This window comes from Balaenoptera acutorostrata, chromosome 2 (assembly GCF_949987535.1).
Source record: "Balaenoptera acutorostrata chromosome 2, mBalAcu1.1, whole genome shotgun sequence".
NCBI classification, from domain to species: domain Eukaryota; kingdom Metazoa; phylum Chordata; class Mammalia; order Artiodactyla; family Balaenopteridae; genus Balaenoptera; species Balaenoptera acutorostrata.
In genome coordinates this window covers 5,712,809-5,732,317 of record NC_080065.1, presented here as the reverse complement: position 1 = coordinate 5,732,317, position 19,509 = coordinate 5,712,809, and the positions used below count along the sequence as shown (strand labels likewise).

General features: G+C 57.4%; 1 protein-coding gene across 1 annotated transcript; it reads right to left on the bottom strand.

The window, feature by feature from the left end:
* Window positions 1-12,178: 12,178 nt before the first annotated feature.
* IRX1 (iroquois homeobox 1) lies at window positions 12,179-17,098 on the bottom strand. Its single transcript, XM_057541047.1, has 4 exons — window positions 16,823-17,098; window positions 12,979-14,005; window positions 12,555-12,627; window positions 12,179-12,265 (listed from the first exon to the last, which is right to left on the bottom strand). Exons 1-4 carry the CDS (start codon window positions 17,096-17,098, stop codon window positions 12,208-12,210), a joined length of 1,434 nt encoding a protein of 477 aa, XP_057397030.1. The 3' UTR covers window positions 12,179-12,207.
* Window positions 17,099-19,509: the final 2,411 nt, after the last annotated feature.

The window sequence follows — 19,509 nt, the reverse complement described above, 5'->3', positions numbered from 1 at the left end:
AACACAGCTCTGCCCCAGATGATGGAGGTCAAGGAAGAGTTTCTGGGTTTCAGTGACTGTGTTGTTGGCAAGGCTGACCCTTCTCTCCTAATCTGCACCTTCCCCATGCCACCCCTCCACACGTGCACACGCACACACACACAGAGGCACACTCACACACACACGACATGCACACTTCATTTCCTGAACTATAAACACCTAAAATTGAGGTACAGTTTAGAAAGGTTGCTGGATCCCTCACATCATGGACTGTAAGTTACAGTCATGGGGGGTGGGTGACAATCTCCGGGGTGGGTGACAATCTCCAGGGTGGGCTGTGACATCACCTCCCCCTCTTGGGAATGGAGGGACTCATGCCTCCAGCCTTTCTGCACCCCTCTGGCCCCACCAGGCCTTGCAACCAGTCGGCGGCCCTTCAGGGATGCCCTTCCTGGTGTGTAAGAGCCCCCAGAAGTTTGGGGAGACAAAGAGATGGGGAATGGGGAGCATGGAGGAGGAGGACAGGATTTGTGCTCTCGGGGGGAGGCAGCCAGGACATCCAGGAGGACGGATTGCACCCAAATTCTTTAGAACCACAGGCACCCTGGTTTACGCAGAACACAAATGGCTGTATCCATGGAAAACCAGTGTATGCTTCCCACCATCAGAGTGTGGGAAATGATATGCCAGCTTGTCCTATTTGGGCATAAAAAGACATTAAGAAAAAATAGCATCGCCTCCTGATGACAGAAAAATGACAACCATATTCTAAAATACATTGGCTTTGGGATGGAGCGGCTCCACCCCCAGGGGTGAGAGGAGGATCTGGGGGGCGACAGAGGTCCATGATGGGACGGGGACGTTCTACCAGACGGCAGCACGCATCATGCGACAATTTCCAAAAGAGGGGCTCCCACAGCCCTAAAACCTCAGAGAGGCAGCCGCCCAGCTGGCGGGTGGTGGGGAGGCACGGAAGGAGCCTGGAAGCTTCTCCTGTTCTAGACTGTTCCAGCAGGCCAAGCGTGGTGAGAACCCTGGGCTTCTGGGGCGGTCCCTTACCCCAGTTCCCGGGCCCCTAAAATTAAGCAAAGAGTAACTCCCCCCTCACTGCATTGTCGGGGGATTAAATCTGTTACCACGCGTAAACTACACACAGCGCCTGGCAGCCAGCAATTGTTCACCAAATGTCAGGAATTATGATTATCCTAATTCGGGCCCAAGATGACAATGTATCCGGGAGTTCTCATGTCAAACCCACCACGTTCTCTCACTCTGCCTACGTATGTGCATGTGGTTCACACACAGATGGGAGGGCACCCTGAAGGCAGCAAGCAGATCCTCAAGGCTGCGCGATGGGGAGATAGGTTCTAACTACCCCAACATGAGCTGCTTTGACCATCGCCTGTGGCCCCAGCACTGATTCCTTGCTCACCAAAATGAAAGTTACGTCGACAAAATTCCATCCACCAGTGGACCGTCCAGAGAGCATCTTCCTGTACCTGAACCATGGAGGACGGTCACCCCTAAGGGGTCAGCAGTGACAGCAAGCTGCCCTGATGTTTCCTCACTTCTTCCAAGACAACATGTTCCTAACATGGGAAAGGCATTGTTTTGAGTTGGATACTCCCTGAGACTTAGCAGCTGAAGACCTGAAGTGACCTGCAGAGTGAGGGCCGAGATGGTCGTGTAACTCTGGGAAGACAGACCCTTCTGCTGTCAGAGGGAAGAGACACTGCAGGATGGTTTTTAAAGCCCCAGAGGGATGCTTGCACATCAAAAGCTATTCAAAATGAGCAGTTGACTCTGATCATTGTAAATAGATCAGAAACATGTGTATTGAACCCATCCCCTTAAAATTATGGCTGGGTGTTCCCAAATGCACAGCATTTGAACACCTCAAACTTTCTAAAAATATTTGGGGTTCAAAGTAAGCTTTCTAAGGAAAACCAAAGCCACATGTTTCTGATCCGTATATACTTAGCTTATCAAAATGATGTTTGTTTTTTAACAGATATTTGATGTCTGGGGAAGTCTGGGGTCTTTCTTATGGTTTAAATATTTTTTTTCCTTCTTAGAAACGGGAAGAAGTCATTGCCAAGAGAAAATAACTTTACTCCTTAAAGATGAGGCTGGTTTCAAACTCGGCTAAGAAATTCTTTCCTATCTTTATTTTTAAGTGTGGGCGAAGAGGGGAGGGAAAGCAAGGAGGCAAGCGGGTGCTGGGGATTTAAGGCTCTTTCCCTGGAAGGGGTCCTGCACTTGGCTTCCTGGCCCTGAGGGTGGAGGTCAGCTGTGGGCAGCACCCAGCTCTCCCATGGAACTCAGGTGGTGCCGCCCACAGCGGTTCATCACTCCTGGAACCAGAGGGGCCTCCAACAACAGCTTATCCTTAGCCTGGTTGTTCATCGGAGGAGAAGCTCTCACGCCTGCATCCTTTCAGCTACGCCCGGAGCAAGTGTCATCTACTTTTTGACTCTCAACTGCGTGAAGGGTAAAAAGAGAAAACACAGTGCGCACGTAAAGGTTAACGACATGCATGGAGAATCGGCGACCCTGGAATGGAGGGGAGATCCTCGGGATGAAGGGTCTGGAGATGCTGCTGCTATCACATGACGAATATGGGACCCACCATGCACTTAAGGTCCCGCCATTAAAGGGGGACCGGCAACATTGTATCATTTCCTTGTTTACTGTGGGGAGTTGATAAATGGCCCTGCCGGCCACGGATGCAGCAGGATGTCAGGGAAGATCTGCTGTCCCCGTGCAGCTTGGCACAGCCACAGGCTGGTGCTTGTAGTGACTGGTGCGGCCCCCCAGGGCCTGTGCAGAGGCAGAGCTTGCACCACACGATGGCCTGGGGGTCCCAGCTCTGCAGAGAGCATGGACGACTCTCACCGCCAAAGATGAATTTGTTTGGTTCTGCAGTGCTTAGAACCTTCCAGTCCCACACTCAGCTCAAGGGTTAATGAACCAGGAAGGGTGACACTCAAGCCCCTTGCCAGCTGATTCCTTAACAGGAGGGAATTCAATGCATCCTGGGATCCACGGGGTGTTTCTCCAAGTGTGGGCTCCACCTGGGCTTCAGAATGACCCTGATTTAAAATGCAGAAGACGTGGCCCCCCACACCTGCTGAAATGGGAATGCGGAAAGGGCTGCTAGGGAACATGCATTTTGAACACGTTTCCCTAAGGGTCCTGCTGCGCCGTTCTCCGTGGGAAGGGGGTGAGAGGTATCTGGGAAAGAGGATGGAGGAGGGTAGGTTACCCAGCAGGAGACACGCGGTTCTGGATCTCCATCTCTCCTTATTTGTCTCTCAACCTCTCTCTCTGTCTCTGCCTGTCTGTCTCTCTCACACACACCCCACCCTGGGCACCTCCTCTTGACCCCACTGCCTCTGCTCCCCAAGTTCACCCATCAGATCACCGCACAGCCGCCGGGGCTTTACCTGGAAACCAGGAGGTGATGCCCCCCAGGCCTCGCCCCCTGTGTTCTCACGGAGAACAAGCAAGGGGTCCACGTGCCTCTCCTTCAGGGATGCCACACCTACCTATAAGCATTTGCTGCCGATGAGACCATTGTAATCAGCGGGATGTGGAATTCCAAGCGTGACCACTAGAACCCTCCCATGGACAGGGCCCTGCAAACCCGAGCTGAGAGGTTCTAGTGGTCATGATTCTCGCTGCCTCTGCAGAAGCACCTGCTGCATCCACAGGAGCCCAGATCAGAGCAATCTGTTTTTCTGTATAAGAAACGTATTTATTTTCCTGCCCAGTTCTCAATGTCTCATGATCTTTATCATGACATCACATTCAGCGTTCATTTCTGCTTTTGTTTTTCCATAAATAAGGTGTAGTCTGTTGAGTTAGCTGAGGTTAAATTGACCAACTCCATCCCAATACAGTGCTGAGCACGAAAACCAGAGTCCTGACCTCAAACAGCCTCAAAAAGGAGGAATGGGAAAACGAAGCTCATGGAACTCCTCTAGAAAAATCAAAGGGACGTGAGGAACTACACTTCCACCCTAGCCGTGGTAAGCCACATAGACTCGCCAGCAACGGACAGTCCAGTGCCAAGAATAAAACACGCAAGTGACAAATTCTAATTCAGGGACAAGTCAGCGTGAAAATATCTTTAAAATGTTCTAAGTTGGAGGACTCATTTGCAAATTCATCAGAATGTAGGGGGATCAAGTGGTCTGACGAAAAAGTATTTATTTATATCTGAGCCCAGGGAGCAGCGCAGAGAGCATATGAGAAAGATTTGTCCACATGGCTTAGTCACACGTGAAGTGCACACACATGCAAAAGCGGAGCACACACGAGGCCGAGCCACCCAGAGCCACCTGAGGCCCCTTCAGGTTGCAGCCAAGATGAGCGGCCCAGACTCTCCCTGGCACCATTGTAACAGCGTCAAACCATGGACCTCAAACAGGGGCCCTGGTGTCAGGCTCGGGGCAGGGGATCAGCCACTCCAATAGGGCTTATGTTATTGTAAGAAGATCTTTCAGCCAGAAACCAGCTGACATTCCAGCCACATGTCTGCCCAGAGATGGTTCCACTTAGGAGCAATACATACATCCATTCATATATAATCAAAAAAAAAAAAAAAAAACTGTGAAAGAGAACAGGAAGGAAAACAATCTTACTAGAAACTTGAACTTTCCCTGCACATCTTCCCCTGAAACCCCATGTTTTCAATTATGCCATACTGAATCTATATTGATGCTAATATGTTTGCATTGCTGGCTTTCATTTTATTTTTTTTACAACTCACCGCAGGACAGCAAAGTCAAAAATATACCATTCTGATCAACAGGACACATCTGCGGTGAATCCACACAGAAGCAATTAATTTCCTGGTGGTATTTTTACACTGGGGGCCTGATGCAGTCCCCCATTATACAAACAAAAACTCCAGACAGCTCCTGCTGCCTGATAAAAAATAAATCAGATTGCAGAGGGCTGTTTGGCCCAGGACTGCTACAGGCTATGACTTGTAATGAGGCATCCCGACACTAATTATGAAGCTTATTAAAGACAATTGTCCAACTTGTTCTAAGTGTAACCTATAATCACACTAAAGAAGGCAGACACCCAGAAGCAGCGGCCGGCCGCCCCCTCGCTCTGCACAGCGGACTACACGGCATAGCCGGGGTTCGGATCGAATCACGGAAGCGGTAGGACTGTGTCCGGCAAATTGGTCAGGATAAATGTGTTGGAAGGGCAGGTGAAAATCACAACTGCTCAGCGGTAATTCACCCATCAGCGCCTCCCTGCCCTCAATCACCTGCCAGGGAAGGGTCCAGAGACCCTCCAAAGCAAACATCGCCAGCACAGTATTTTACTATTACTTATTCTGAATCTTCTCTAAGGTTGCAAAAGCAATATTTCAATGTACTCTTTCAGGAGGGGAAGAGAGAAAAAAAAAAAAAAAAAGATTAATAAAGATGTTAGGAGGATGAACTGCTGTGAGATTTGTTTAATTATTCCCCACAGGACTGCCCCAGCAATCTGCTGACATTTAGCCCCGACCTTGCAAATCCTCAGTAAATATTAATATATCAACTCAAACAGGGACCGTGGTTTTCCTGGTTCGCGGAGCTCGGAGAGGTTTGCCACAGTGGGGAAAAATAACGTGCAGAACTGAGGAGACGCGCTGCTTTGATTCCACCTTCTGCTGCGCACATGAACTGGGAGCATCAACAAAATGGCAATGCTGTTCCTTTGCCACAGCTGTAGAGTGACACTTCAGATGCCTTTGCTTCCCTTTGTACAGCCTGCTGGAATAATCCCAAAACCACAGTGGCAAGAGATTAGAAAGGAGGGAGAGGAGAGTCAGGGAGAGGAGAAATCGCAGTTGATTATCTGCAAGACTGGAAATTTTAATAATGTGGAGGCCCGCCCTCCACTCCGATCCACTTCCCCAGAACCCTGGGCCCCGGACAAGGGCAGGGGAAAGCAGCCCTCCCAGGCTCTGGGACTCGGCTTCCTCCTCCCCCATTGCTGCCTGCTGCCCTCCTGGATCCAGGTCCACACAATCCCAGGAGCACATCCGAGCATGGAAATGGCTGGTTTTGACTGAGGGTTTGCCAAAGGAGAGGGAAAAAAAAAAAAAAAAAAAATGGTGGTTGCTTTTTAAATTTTGCCCTACCTGTGCTAGCGGTGGTGGTATTCTTGGAGGTTTTCTTTTCCTTGCCTCAAATTCAGATAGCTGTTATTGACACATCCTCTCATAAATAGCTTGAAATTCCTAATGGTTGGATGTTTGCTGAGGGCCCAGGAGGCCTCCAAAGTTCCTGGGTGTAAGAAAGGGGCTTCCTGGGCCACATTTGGCTTTCAGATGTACTGTGCCCGCAGAGTTAATGCGTGATTAATTTTATTCATAAAAATGTTAATCACTTCATTGTGAGATCTTTTTAACATTCACTGCAGCCAGCACCTTTTTAATTTCTCTTGCCCACCGTCTCGCAGATGTATTTAATATTTTCAGACATTGCCGCAGCTACCCGAGGAGCCGGCAATTAACCATACGTTTAAAATTCAGTAACGAGCAAAGCTACAGCAGCGACAAACAAGCAAACGGGAAAAGACACGCGGAGGAAAGACTGCAAGTGACCAACCCGCATTGCTCCCTGTTTGCAGTCGCCCCCTGACCTTCCCCGCCCGCCGGGGCCCCCTCCTCGGAGTGCCTGCACTCCGCCCCCGCGGAGAAACCCGGACAGCATCTTCCCCACTCGAAAGGGCAGTTTCAAGTAGAAGGAATTAAGAAAAAATGCCCTTCGGTTTCGAGGATGTAAACCGTCTCGGAGTTATTCCCACCGCTGCGCTCTGCCCCCAGCCCAGGACCCCGCGGACCGCGGACAGACAATGGGGACGGCGGGGCGGGAGTAGGTGGGTGCGCCGGCCCCCTGGTGCAGCCGGGCCATTGTGTCCCCGCATTCCGCCGGTGCTCAGGCCTCTGGGTAAATGGATTAGGGGATCAGAGACACCCGCGGCGTCTGCAGAAACCGAACAGCGGCCCGCAGGAAGAGCTGCACTTGCGCCCCACCCGGGCCGGCGGGGGATGCTGGCGGGGGCGGGTAGGGGCGTCCACCACGCCTGAGCACCCCGAGGGCCCTCCCCGAGTCCCCGCTGCGCTGCCCGCTCCCCTGCTGGGCTCAGGGCCACCACCTTCTCTGACCTCCCACTGAAGACAGTTCCAGAATTTCCAGCCACTCCAGGGGCCTCCCCAACCTGTGCCACCCGGGTGACTTGCATGGGCCCTGGGTCTTCTCCTCCACTGAAAACAAATGATAAGAAAGAAATGTTAAGGCTGCGTGATACAAAGATGAATGAATATACTGATAGAGTCTATTGACACGTTTTCCTCGACCTAAAAGAAACTTCTTTTCATTTGAAAAGAAATTAAATATTTTCATGAGCCTCTGAAAGCACTGTGGCCCCAGGCCCTGTGGTCCCCGTGCCACCGGGTCCCCTCCGTCCGTCCCCGCTATGCTGCCCCAAGAGGGCCCATTTTCAGACGTCTGTATTGGGAGGGAGGGGTGTGCATCCAGCTTCAGTAGCTGGAGCACAAAGGCAGCCAGCAGTCCCCGTGGGATGACCTTCTGAGGCCTCTCAGCTCGGAGCTATAATTAGGGCCACTGGCTCCGAGGGGCGCTGGGGCAGACCTGCAGGCTCTCTGTCCCCAGCAGAGCTGAGAGGGGATGGCTGCGGGGCTTTTTACTTGGAGGGACCAGTCACCCCATGCCCCTGGGTGGACAGGCGCAGCCCAGGAAACCTTTCCTGGGGGCCCTGCTCCTTTCACGCCAGTTCAGGGGACCCCCTGAGGTGGCTGGGCACTGTCACTACCCCTAGAGTGCACCCCTCTACCTCCTTGTTCTACCTCCTGGCCCACCCAACCCTGGATTCGCCACCCCAGGACCAACCCTCGCCCGCTGACCCCCCCCACCTGGAGCTGCATCCTCCAGTTGAGGCCAGAGAGATGAGACAGGAAGCTCCCCAGGGCCAGGCAAGTCGAGGGACCACAAGGCACAGGGCGCGTGCTCAGTGTCAGGTACCCAAAGCTTCGTCTCTCCGGTCCCTGGGAGGCCTGAGAGCCTGACTGACTGACTCATGCCCCAGTGCTGGGCCCTGCAATGCGGCCCGGGCAGCCCAGGCAGGGAGCAGAGACCGCTGGAGGCCGGGCAGGCTTCCCAAGCCCCTACGGCCTGTGTACCCCAAACCTGTGCCAAGCCACCCCCCACCAGCAACCCTCTCTGGGCTTAGCTTCCTTCCCTCCTTTCTGACCTCCAACTTGAATGCCCCAGGGGCAAAATCCCATTCCCACGGGCACAATTCCCGCACCACTTTCAGGACAGCGTTCTGGGCTCCAATCTCCCCATAAACCTGAGCAGTCACCCGGCAGCCTCAGCCCCAGCCTGACCCTGCCTCGGCCACCTGGCAACCCCGGGCCTGCAGGCACCATCAGGGAGGGAAGGAAACCCCAGGGCCGGAGGACCAGAAAGAGTCCTCGGCTTAGGAGGGGGGTTCGGGCAGAGGGGCCAGGGCCCTGCTAAGGCCTCCGCCCCAGGGGAGAGGACCAGCGCCCAGCCTAGGGTACCACAGGTGTGCGCCCACCCTGACCTCTCTCTCTCCTTTCCCCCTCCCTCCCTCCTTCTCTGGCTTCCTAGCTCCCTGGCAGTCCCATCTACAAGGACGACTGAAACTTTATAGGGCATGATTCATCGGGTGGCAGCCCTTCGGAGTCACGGCGAGTATTACATTAATCAGTGTCAGGCCACTAAAACCGAGATATGAATATGAATTCTCCATATTGCAGGCGAGATAAATGTGCTGGTGAATATAATTGATCGGGGGAGGGAGGGAAGGAGGGTGGGAGCAGTGAGATTTCAGAGACCAGCGGGTCACCGATTGGGATGGGGCCTGCACCCACTCGCCAAGTCCTCAGACCAGCAATGTCTGAGGGGAGGTGCTGGTCTAGAAAAACCACACCTGGACCATCTCCCTGTCACCTCTGCAGGCCTGAGCAGGAGCAGAGAGGAGGTCTCCAAATCGGATTTCCTCTTTACCCTCTCTCCAAAAATAAGACCCAATAAAGACAGAAGTCTACTGTCCTGGACACAGGGTGTCCTTTCTATTGGAACCTGGTCCCTGAGGAGGAGGGAGGCCAAGTTGCCAACATTAATCCAGTGGACATCCCTCACCCTTACCCATTTTCAGGTTTAGTCTCCTCCTTACAGGACTACTGCCACCCTCTGAAATTGTGCTGGGTACGGGTAGGGGAAGGTGGGAGAGAGCACCTCTGTACACACTGAAAGTTCCAGAAGAGCTTCCACTTTGGCTTTAAAGAAAAGGGGGTTTCTATGTCCACTCCCAGATATTTCAGGTGCTGAAGCAGTGGGCTCATCACCCCTAGGCGTGCACACCCTTAGGTGGCTGCAGTGGTTGGGAAAGATGTAAACAAATAGCACACAAAGGACAGAAATGCTTTTCAATGCTCAATTAAAAATTCATGTCTAGCTCTTCAATGGAGGAAAATCATTCTGAGGCTGGCAATCTGATTTCTTTGCAGTGAAGCTTTGGTCCCCAGGAGGGGGGCAGGGACCCTTCACGACTTCCAGGCCACAGGGTTCTGAGGCCTCGGACCCCCCTGCTGGCTCAGCCACCTGGGCGGCAGCATCCAGGGGTCCCAAATGTACTGGACAGAAAGAAAGAATGGAAATATGGGTTGAAAGCAGAAACACCTGCATGGACCATCCTATTTGATTCTGGGGGGTTAGGGGTAAAGACAGTGGAACTGGGCCAGGGGCAGAGGAATCCATAGCCCACCTGAATCCCACCTGCTGCTTCCTGCAGTAGCTCAGAAGGGGTTTCCCAGAACGAATTGGCCGCCAGAACAGCTTGTCTGTGGGCCAAGAACGCACTTCCCTCATCAGAGGACCCGAGCACCGCTCCTCAAAGGTCTGTCGCCGCGCACTCTCCCAAGAACGCGGGAGCCGTCGGGTCCCAGAGATCAGGGCGGGGCCCAGGGTTCTGTTCCAAAGCTCTGGAATGGGGAGCGGAGGGCCGCACTGTCCCCTGCAGTCCTAGCATCGAGGACAGGCCAGGAGCTCCTCGCTGAATCGGCCAGGGCCCCTGGGGACAGCGCGAACACCCGGAGCCAGAGCCGGGCCTGGTCCTCGCCCCTCTCCCCATATGCCAGCAGCCTACGCAGTAGGCCCAGCAACACACACCCCCAATTTCAAACAAGTGGGTGGCACTCTAGAACACAGAGAAAGCCTCTCCAACATAATTCGAGGCTCGCGTCCGCAGCATCCCCAAAGCCAAGGACCCCCAGATTTGGGGCCCTACCCCAGGAGCGAGACTGACGCCTCCACCGGGGCCCTATTCTGCTTGCGGCCCATAGAGGGCGCCTCGAGCACGTCCGTTCGGACTGGAAGCGGCTCCACCGCGGCCGCCGCCCGCCAGCCGGCCCTCGGCTCGGCTCCGCGGCCCGGCTCTCCAGCGGCTCCACGCTCCGCACCCGCGCACCCCGACGTGCCGTCGGGCCACGCTTGCCGCGGCCGCCCCTTCGCGCTCCCTCCGGCCTCGGGGGCGGCAAGCGGGGACCTTTTCGTCTAGACCGATGGCGGCGGGGGGAGGCGCTGGAGAAGGACGCGGGCGCAGGGGGCGGCGGTCCGGTGGGTGGCGCCCGCTGGTTCTCGGCACGAGCGCCCCTTTCCTCGCCGCAGAGGAGCCAGGGGCAGCCGGCCGCGCCCGGCTTTCCCCTCCCGCAGCCGCGTCCCTCGCCGCCGCGAGCGGCCCCGGGACAGCGGGTCCCGAGGGTCTCGAGGGCGAATCTGGGGCTCGGCTCGGGGTGGGGGAGGTCCTGTCCGACACCGGGGACTCGGCCTCCTCCCCACTGGGCCGGGTACCTCCGCAGCCCCCATCCTCACTGCCAGTTTTACAAACGTCTGCTTTCGCGGTTTTCACCAATTCAGGGGTCCTGCACCCTCTGGAAGTGCAGGCTGCGCATCTCGCTCCGCACGCCCCACGGCCCGGAGCCCTGACCAGTGCGGTCCCCGAGGCTCCGGGCCGGCTCCTTCTGCATTGTTCCCTACCATCACTCCAGCTGCCTCCCGGCCCAGCGGCCATCTGGGCCTTATTGGCTCCTCGGCTCCCTGGGTGGGCCCAGTGCAGGGCGCATGAGCTTAAAGGGGCGTCCCTGGGAGACCGAAGCCCGCTCCCCTCTTTGTCACCCACACACACTACTGCAGCCCCGTCGCTCACACGCCCAGAGAACCACGAAGCTGCATCCCTGGCAGGAGAGTTAAAAAAAAAAAAATCCAATTTCTCCACGTGTGATTTAGCCAAATAACTAAAAAATACACTGAAAGCAAAATTTCATACTCCATTATGTCCTCATTCTACCTGTGAAACGCCCCGACGCCACGATGCACCACTGAGACAACTGGTTATAAACTGATTTCAAATACGAAGTTCTCCTTTGGGGAGAGGATTGGAAATTCTTTTCACTTTACCCCCATCGTTGCCCACTTCAAAAAATCGTTTTATAAACTGCCTAAAATCGAACTCATTTATGTCCTGAGAAGGGCGTGTCCAGATAAATGTGTAAGAGTTGGAAAGAACTGAACTGCCAACAAGGATTGCCCTGGTGACATTAACGAATGCAACAACAATCAGGAGACTGAGAAGCACCGGCCTTTGGGGTGGAAACTCCCCCGGAGCTTCTCTCCCCAGCCACAGACACTAGAGCCCTGCCAGGATGCCAGGATTCCTGATTCCAAGATTGAGGACGCCCCCAGCGACGCCCAGCCACACACAGCAGCAGGAGCAGTGGCCATCATTTCATTTAGTTTATTAGACAAAAATATATGATTTAGACAGGTTCGCTGACGCGCTATTTACAATCTGAAATCACTCTATATACAGAAGGATAAAAAAAAGAAAGAAAGAAAGACAGAAGCACATGGGGGCATTTACCGAACTGATAATCGCCCGGAGCACGGTGACGGCCACCCGGGGCGGCGGGCAGAGGCCGGGCTGCCCGGACGCGAGCTCGGGCCGGACGAGCCCCTTTCTGCAGAAAGCGATGGATGGGAGTCCTTGACTTCGTTGCCAGATTTGCCCTTTACACCAGTTTGAGATATTTGTCTTGATTCCTCCCTCACCCCCTCCCTCCCGAACTTCTCCCCCCCTCCCCCCGCAAAAGTAAAAGAAGACCCTGGATCAGGCTGATGGGAGGGCTGCTAGGATCCTCGGCGTCCCCTCCTGCGGGGCCAGCGAGCTGCAGGGGAAACACAGCAAGACAAGAACACAGCGCTGTCAGTGGATGGAAGCTGGGACCCAGCATGGCCGGTGCTGCCAGCCAAGCGCCTGGGGGGCGGGGTGACCTGCCCCGCGAGGCTCCCGGCTCGGGAGAAACGGGGGCGCACTACGCTGGCCCGGGCGCCCGGCTGGTGGGCAGCGCCCCGTCCACGCTACCTGCGCGACCCCTCTGCCGCCTGCCACTGCTCAGCCTCCGGCCCCCGAATCCCCCTCGCCCCTACCCAGAGGTAAACACCAACGGCACTCACTTGTCGCGCACGGGCTGGAAGGGCGACTTTAACTGCTGTGCCGGCGAGTCCGGCCTGGGGATGAGGTCTCTCTCTGCGAGGGAGGGGAAGAGGCAGAGCGTTAGGGCCGAGAGACAGTGCGGGGAAGGGGTGCCGCAGAGGGGCACAGGCCTCCTCCCCGCCCCCCGCCCCGTCGCTGGGAAGTGTCTCCAGGGAAACCTCCCCGCCTCCCCCGGGACAGGCCAGCGGGTAGAGCTCAGCTTTCTCGGGAGAGCCAGAGGGCCGTGGCCTCGCTCCTTGAATTCAGGCAGGGATTACTGCTCAACCCCGAGCTCAGCGCTCACCGCCTCGCACCCTCCGGGGCCAGTGCTCCCCTCCATCCCCAGCATCGCCCGGGCTCCGGATTACCGGCCTGGGGCAGGGCGGACGTCCCGGGGCGCTGTACCTGGGAGCGAGGGGCTGCTGCGGGACGAGGCCTTGTCGCCGTGGAGCACCCCCGCGGCCACGGTGACGGGCGGCTGCGGCGGCGGCGGCGGCGGCGCGGACAGGTGCGGGCCGTGGGGCGCGCCAACGCCCAGGAAGGAGCGCACATTGAGCAGCGAGCCCTGCGTGAGGAACGCGCCGTTGGTCCAGTTGGAGAACTTGCCGATGTGGCAGGTGTACAGTCCGTGGCTGGGCAGGAAGGCCGGGTGTTGAAGCGGCGCGCCCGCGGGGGGCCCGTGCGCGCCCGCATGGCCGGCGGGAGGCGGCGAGGCCTTGGGCGCGCCGTCGGGGCTGGTGGCCGTCTCGGCCAGAGACCAGATCTTGGGCTTGCTGTGCGGCGCGCCCTGCAGGCCGCCCGCCGCGGCGCCCGGACTCAGCAGGCGCGTGCTGCCGGGCTCCGGGACCTCCTTGGCCAGGCCCAGGGGGGAGCCTTGGGGCTTGAACGTGTCGGCGGCCGCCAGCGGCGAGCCCTGGTCCCGGGCGAGGGCGGCGGGCGGGGCGGGCGCGCGCGGTGCCTCGGCTTTGTCCTCGTCATCCTCGTTGCTCTGGTCGCCGTCGTGCTCGTCGATCTTGTCGATGTCGATGCTCTCCAGGTCGATCTCCTCGTCGTCCTCGACCTTCTCAGGGTCCCCCTCGGTATCGCTTCCGAAGAGAGCGCCGTCCTCCTGGTCCTTGCTGCGCGCGCCCCACGTCACCTTGTTCTCCTTCTTGAGGCGCCGGCGCGCGTTGGCGAACCAGGTGGAGACCTGCGTGAGGGTCATCTTGGTGATGATGGCCAGCATGATCTTCTCGCCCTTGGTGGGGTAGGGGTTCTTGCGGTGCTCGTTGAGCCAGGCCTTGAGCGTGCTGGTGCTCTCGCGCGTGGCGTTCTTGGGCCGCCCGGGATCCCCGTACTGGAACTGCCCGTAGGGGTAATAGGCCGGCGCCGTGTGGGCGGCGAAGGTGGCGGGGTGCACCCCGGGGTTGTCCTTGAGCTCATACTGTGAACCCTGCAGCCACAAGGCCCAGCGAGGGAGTAGAGAGAAAGCAGGGGGAAGAGACAGAGAGAGAGAGAGGGAGATGAGTCCCCAAAACTGGGAAAGTGGGAGGCAGACGCTCCAGCCGGCACCAGAATAGGAAGCTTGGTCCTAATGCACCGCCCGGGTTGGAAGAGGGGGTCAGACCACAAGCTGCCTCCAGAAACTGCCCTTCCACCAATCATGGAGATATTTTTGTCACTCAAGAAAAGTTACAGAATCCTAGAATCTCTAGAAGACCACAGCGGGAGCCGCAGCCCCTAGGATTTCCCTAGGCCGCCCGCAGGGCCCCCAGCCCCACCTCCCAAAACAACTCCAGAAGCCCGGGTGTCCAAGTTTATCTCACACTCGCTAGAGGGGAAAACCTTTTAACCAGGCTGATAAAACAGCTTCTCCAAACGTAGAGAACCAAGAGCCCAGGCCCCCTCCCTTTGACCCTGAGGGGGTCAAACAAAATAAACCATCCTGGGTTTTCTGAGAGTCCAAATCCACCAGCAATTTAAAATGAAAGCACACTCCTTTTAGCTCCCAAATTAACCTGCATAGAATGGCTCGCCCGCCCCGCACTTAAAGGTCTACAGTGGGTGACAGGTAATTTAAAATTTTAATCCTGGCCATCATCAACAACAATAACAAAAACACCATGTGTTTTTTTTAAATACAAAAAGAGGGTTTATCCGGTAAAACATTAACGGGAGGGCCCGGAGCACCAACTGCGCGGAGCAGAACTGTTTCCTAGGCCTCTGCTTGGAGACTTTATCTCTCAAGTTTGACTTTGATCAGGAGCAAGCAAGCACAAACTGTTTGCAAGGCATTTAGAGGCCGTGATTTATTTGCAATCAATATTCGTTTTATCATCGGTAGTAAAACACAGCAAGTCAAATTATCCCATCAGGTTTTTTGGTAAATAACATTTTATCTTTCTAACAACCTCATTAGGCCTCATTATTACCATAAATTGCCCAGACAGACATTCACTCACAATTTTATCTTTTGTACTTCCAAATCCTCAACCGTAAAGGCTTGGAAACCTAGACCTAGAATTTGGGTTTCGATTTAGTCTTCCTTTCCAGGAACCATCAGGAGACCGGGAGGAAACACATGCACACACGTACATCTACCTTTGGGGGCGGGGTGGTTGGATTTCTATATAGTTTCCCCTCCGTAAAAGAGAAAAAAAAACAAGCATCTCCCTTCCCAACCTCACTACAATGGGAGCAGATCCTCACCATAGAGGCCCCCCTCCCCTACAAACGCACGCGGGTTTCCCAACTGGCACACATCTGTATTCAAAATTTCTGTAAAAAAAATTATAATCCTCCATGTAAAAATTGTCGAGTTGTTGTGTTAGCAGAGGGGGGACCCGGGACTCTGGAGAAAGTTGCAAAAAGCAGAAGATTTCTTTGACTAATTAGTTCAGTGGTCGAGGCCCAGAGACAAGGTTTCTCCGGCCAGATTTCGTTTTTGCCTAATCTTTGCAAAATGTACTTTGCACTTTTCTAATTATTTTGGTTGTAACTGTAAGGAAGACATTTCGGCCTCGTCTCTGCTGGGAATTCTTTTTGAAAGGATACCTTGTAAATCTCTCAACGCTTCCCCCTCCATCCCGGCCGCCAGAACAAAATGGGAGCTGATCTTTTTTGATAGCAAGCGATCTGAAAGGCAGCTGGGGCCGCTTTCAGAGAAATAGGCTTTCTTTTCAAAACTACAAGAAAAGTTACAGGAAAACACACCGGCCGCTTTGCTCCTTTACTATTGTCGGGTATGTATTTCCTGTCTCTTCTTCTCGGAGTGGGGAGACGTGGCGGGGGTGTGTGGGTGGGCGGGGGGGGGGGGTCCTCGCAAATTGCGTGACCCCGCGGGCAGCAGTGCAGGAGGGGTCTGCCTCCCCGACCCGAGCGCCCGGCGAGCCATTCCCAGCAGCCCGAAGTTTAAGGCAGACTTTGCAGTCAGACCTAGGAAAATGGACCCTTTAGATCAACGGCCCCGCGGAGCATGAAATTTGCAGCCCCCGACTTCTCCATCTGACACCCACTGGGGCAGGAGCCTAAGAGGACAGCATTTATTTTAAGCCCAGGGACATCGCTCTCTTCAATCCTCCATTATGCAACGCAGGAAGAAAAGTGCTTTTCTTTCAGTGCAAATGAAATGAAAACTTTGGCAACTTACGAAAGTCAAAGCAAACACCGTTTCAGATGCCAACAATTATTTCGCCTTCATTTTTTTTTTTTAATTTAAAATTTGCGCTCAGGCCTCTAAGAGACCCCTCGGCCCGTCCGATCTCCATTGTTAGGCTTATTTTGACCGCCTCTACTACGCTTTAAAGGGTTCAGATACAACTGCACGAGCCCTGCCAAAGAGGGAGAAAATCGAGTCTCCCTGGCTCAGCCCAAACGCTGAAACGGTCGCGCCAGCGGGGCCCTCGGGACGGGAAGGGGCGTCCGGGCAAACCGGGCCGAGCCGCCCCGCCGCCACCAAGCCAGGGGCGCCGGGCGAGATTGGCCCCGACCTCCAGCGCCGGCCGCGCGCCCCGGGCCTGCTCCCGCGGCCTGCCGACTCCCAGCGAGACCCCCTGAGCAGCCCGAGCCTCCCACCTCCCCGCTTCCTCGGGCCCGTGGCGGGGCCGCTCCCGGCCGGCCTCTTTGAGCGCCCGCGGCCACCACCTCCTCGGCCCCGCCGGCAGGGCCGATCCGGTGCCCGCTCTCGCCTCCTGCGCCCCGCGCCGCCCCGGGACCCGGGACCCGGGACCCGGGCGGCGTGCGGGGCGCCGAGCAGGCCAGGCTCACTCACCATCTGCGAGAAGAGGCTGAGGTCCGCGGCGTAGGGCAGGAAGGCGCTGTAGTTGGGCGCGCCCGCGTACGGGCCGGCCGCCGCGTACATGCCCAGCACCGAGGTGACGGCGGCCGCGCCCGCGCCCGCGCCCAGCTCCGCCGCCCCGGGCCGGCCCGACGAGGCGGCGGCGGCGGCCGCGGCAGCCGCGGCCAGCACTCCCGGGCGCTCGCCGCCGTAGGCGCCGGGCCCCGCGGCGCTCAGGTACTGCGGGTAGCCCAGCTGCGGGAAGGACATGTCCGCGGACTCGGTGGCGGCGGCGGCGGCGGCGGGCAAGTATTAAAGGGGCGGGGGGGGGGAGCGCAGGGGGCGGGGGAGGCGCGGTTTGGGGAGCGGGCCGCCGGCCGGGCGCGCTCGGGCCGGCCCGGAGGCGGGGGCCGGTGGCTGCTCCTCGGCCGGGTGCTCGCTGGCGCCCGGCTCCCGCCTGCGCCCGGATCCGCGATCGCGCGCCGACTGCGGCGGCCGCCCTCCGCTCAGCGGCGGGGCTTTCAGACACAATTTGAAGTTGATGCTTTGATTGGCATCCCCTTGAGCGCTGGCCCCGCCCCCGGCTCCCCTCCTGCCCCCTCCCTGCCTCCCGCCCGCCCTCGCCGGCTGCTCCCGCCCCTCCCGGCGAGCACGTGGTGCCCAGCGCCGGCCGGGCCACCTCCGCCCGCGGTGGCCGCGCGAGCGGCCGGGCAGCGGGTGCGGGCCCGGAGGCCGCGGGCTCCTTCGCCGCCGGCCCCCGGGGCTGTCTGACAACCTGTCGACGCCGGTTTACAGCTGTCGGACTGCAGCTGGCCGTTTCGCAGCCGAGGTGTGTCTTGCTTGCTCACAAAAAACACCTCGGCGCCTGCTTTTCCACCGTTCGGGCGACGGGGAAGGGGCGGGCGGGAGCGCGATGACAGCCGGCGGGGAGCGGCCTCTCCTCCGATGTCCAGGCTGCCGTTGGCTCCCCGGGTCATCTTTGGCGGAAGTGCCACTAAACCGGCGTGGCGTGACACCCCGACGCGGGCGTGGCGTCCCCGTGGCCCCCACTAGGTATTAACAGGTCATCTGGCAGGGGCTAGGCTGGCCTCGCTGCACTTGGAGAAGCGGGAAGCGGCCGAACCCTGCAGGCTTTTCCAATTGTGAAAACTTTGAGAAAGGGCAACCCCAGCTGGGAAGCCACTAGCTTGGGGGAAAGCAGATGGTCGGTTCCTGGGGGTGAGGGGAAAGGACCACTTTTCTTTTCGGAGAAAGGACCACTGCGGCCGGGAGGGAAGCAATCCGCCCCCACACCCCGGCGATGGGAGAAGCCAGCGCGGCCTGGACCCCCCTCGTTTGTCCACTAGGTGAGCAAAGGCAGGAAGTAAACTTGTGTGGAGCGCGCCGGCCCGAGGCGGCGCCGCGACCAGGCCGAGGACCGGGCTTCCCTCTCCTCCTCCCGCCAGAAGAGCGGCGAGCGACCCGGCCGGGCAGAGCGCACGCTGGGGGGTGGCTCCGGATTGCCTGGGGTCCTGTGGGGCTGGGGCGCAGACGCCGAGGGCAAGGTCCTCCTCGCCTCCCTGTGCCCTGGACCTCTCGGGCAGGCCGCTTCTGCGCTGCGCTCAATGGCTTGGTCCTGGAGGCCGGGTGGGGAGCGCACCCAGGGTACCTGCCTGGCCTCCCGGGGCCGCTTTGCGCTCCATCTCCTAAGCTGCAGCCGGCGCCAGGCGTGTACTCCCTGCTGCTGCGTTCGGGCACGCGGAACCCGGCAGGAATTTCATCCAGGGACCTGGGTGGCGGCCTCGTTTGGGGCCCGTTTGGGGCAACAGAACAGAGGCCATGCCCCCAGAATGCTGTGATGCTGGTGACCTGGGCCACCTGTACCCTGGACACCGACCCGATCACCATCCTCTAGTTCCCTATTCCAGAGGCCCCAACCTGCTAGGTCCAAGGACTCCCCGAGCATCAGGAAGGATCCCGTTTCCCCCATCTGGGGACCTGAGGACAGTCACAGAGCCACCGCCTATAATTAGCGACAATAACGCCCATAATAGTAATTACTAATTACCAGCTGTGTAATCAGGCTTTATTTTCTGTGTTCAGAGTCAGGTTTTCTTCCTGTTCATACCGTCTTCCCTCTTCTCCAACACCTACCCCCACCCCACTAACCAGCCCCTGCTCACGCCAGAAACCCCGTGCAACTGCCTGGGCTCCTTTCCTGCTTTGACAGCTTCTGGGGGGCCGCAGGTGGTCAGTCCTGCTCTGGGAAGTCCCTAACCGCAGCTTCCTCCTGCTGCCCAGCCCACCACGCTGCACTCCCCAGCTCCCTCTCCCCCAACTCCCTCTCCCCAAAACAAACAAACCGGCCAGCCCCACCACTGTCCTGTTTAGCAAACTTCAGTGTCACATTTCAGGGTGACAGGCAAATACAGGTGAGATAAGCCCTCTTGTGTGACTTGGAGAACCAGGTGGAATGTAAGCCCAGAGAAAATCCTCGGTGTCAAGATTCAGCCACAGGGATGAATCACCTGCCCACCTCCTACCTGCAACAGCCCACCTTGACTCCCATCATGCTGTAGCCCTCACAACCTGGGGGGAGATGGAGGGAGACAGGGCAGCAGTCTTTGTCCTGACCCTCAACCAGCCCAGCAGTGCCACCCGCTGTGCCCGGTCTGTACCACCTCCTTTCTGGTCATGAAGTG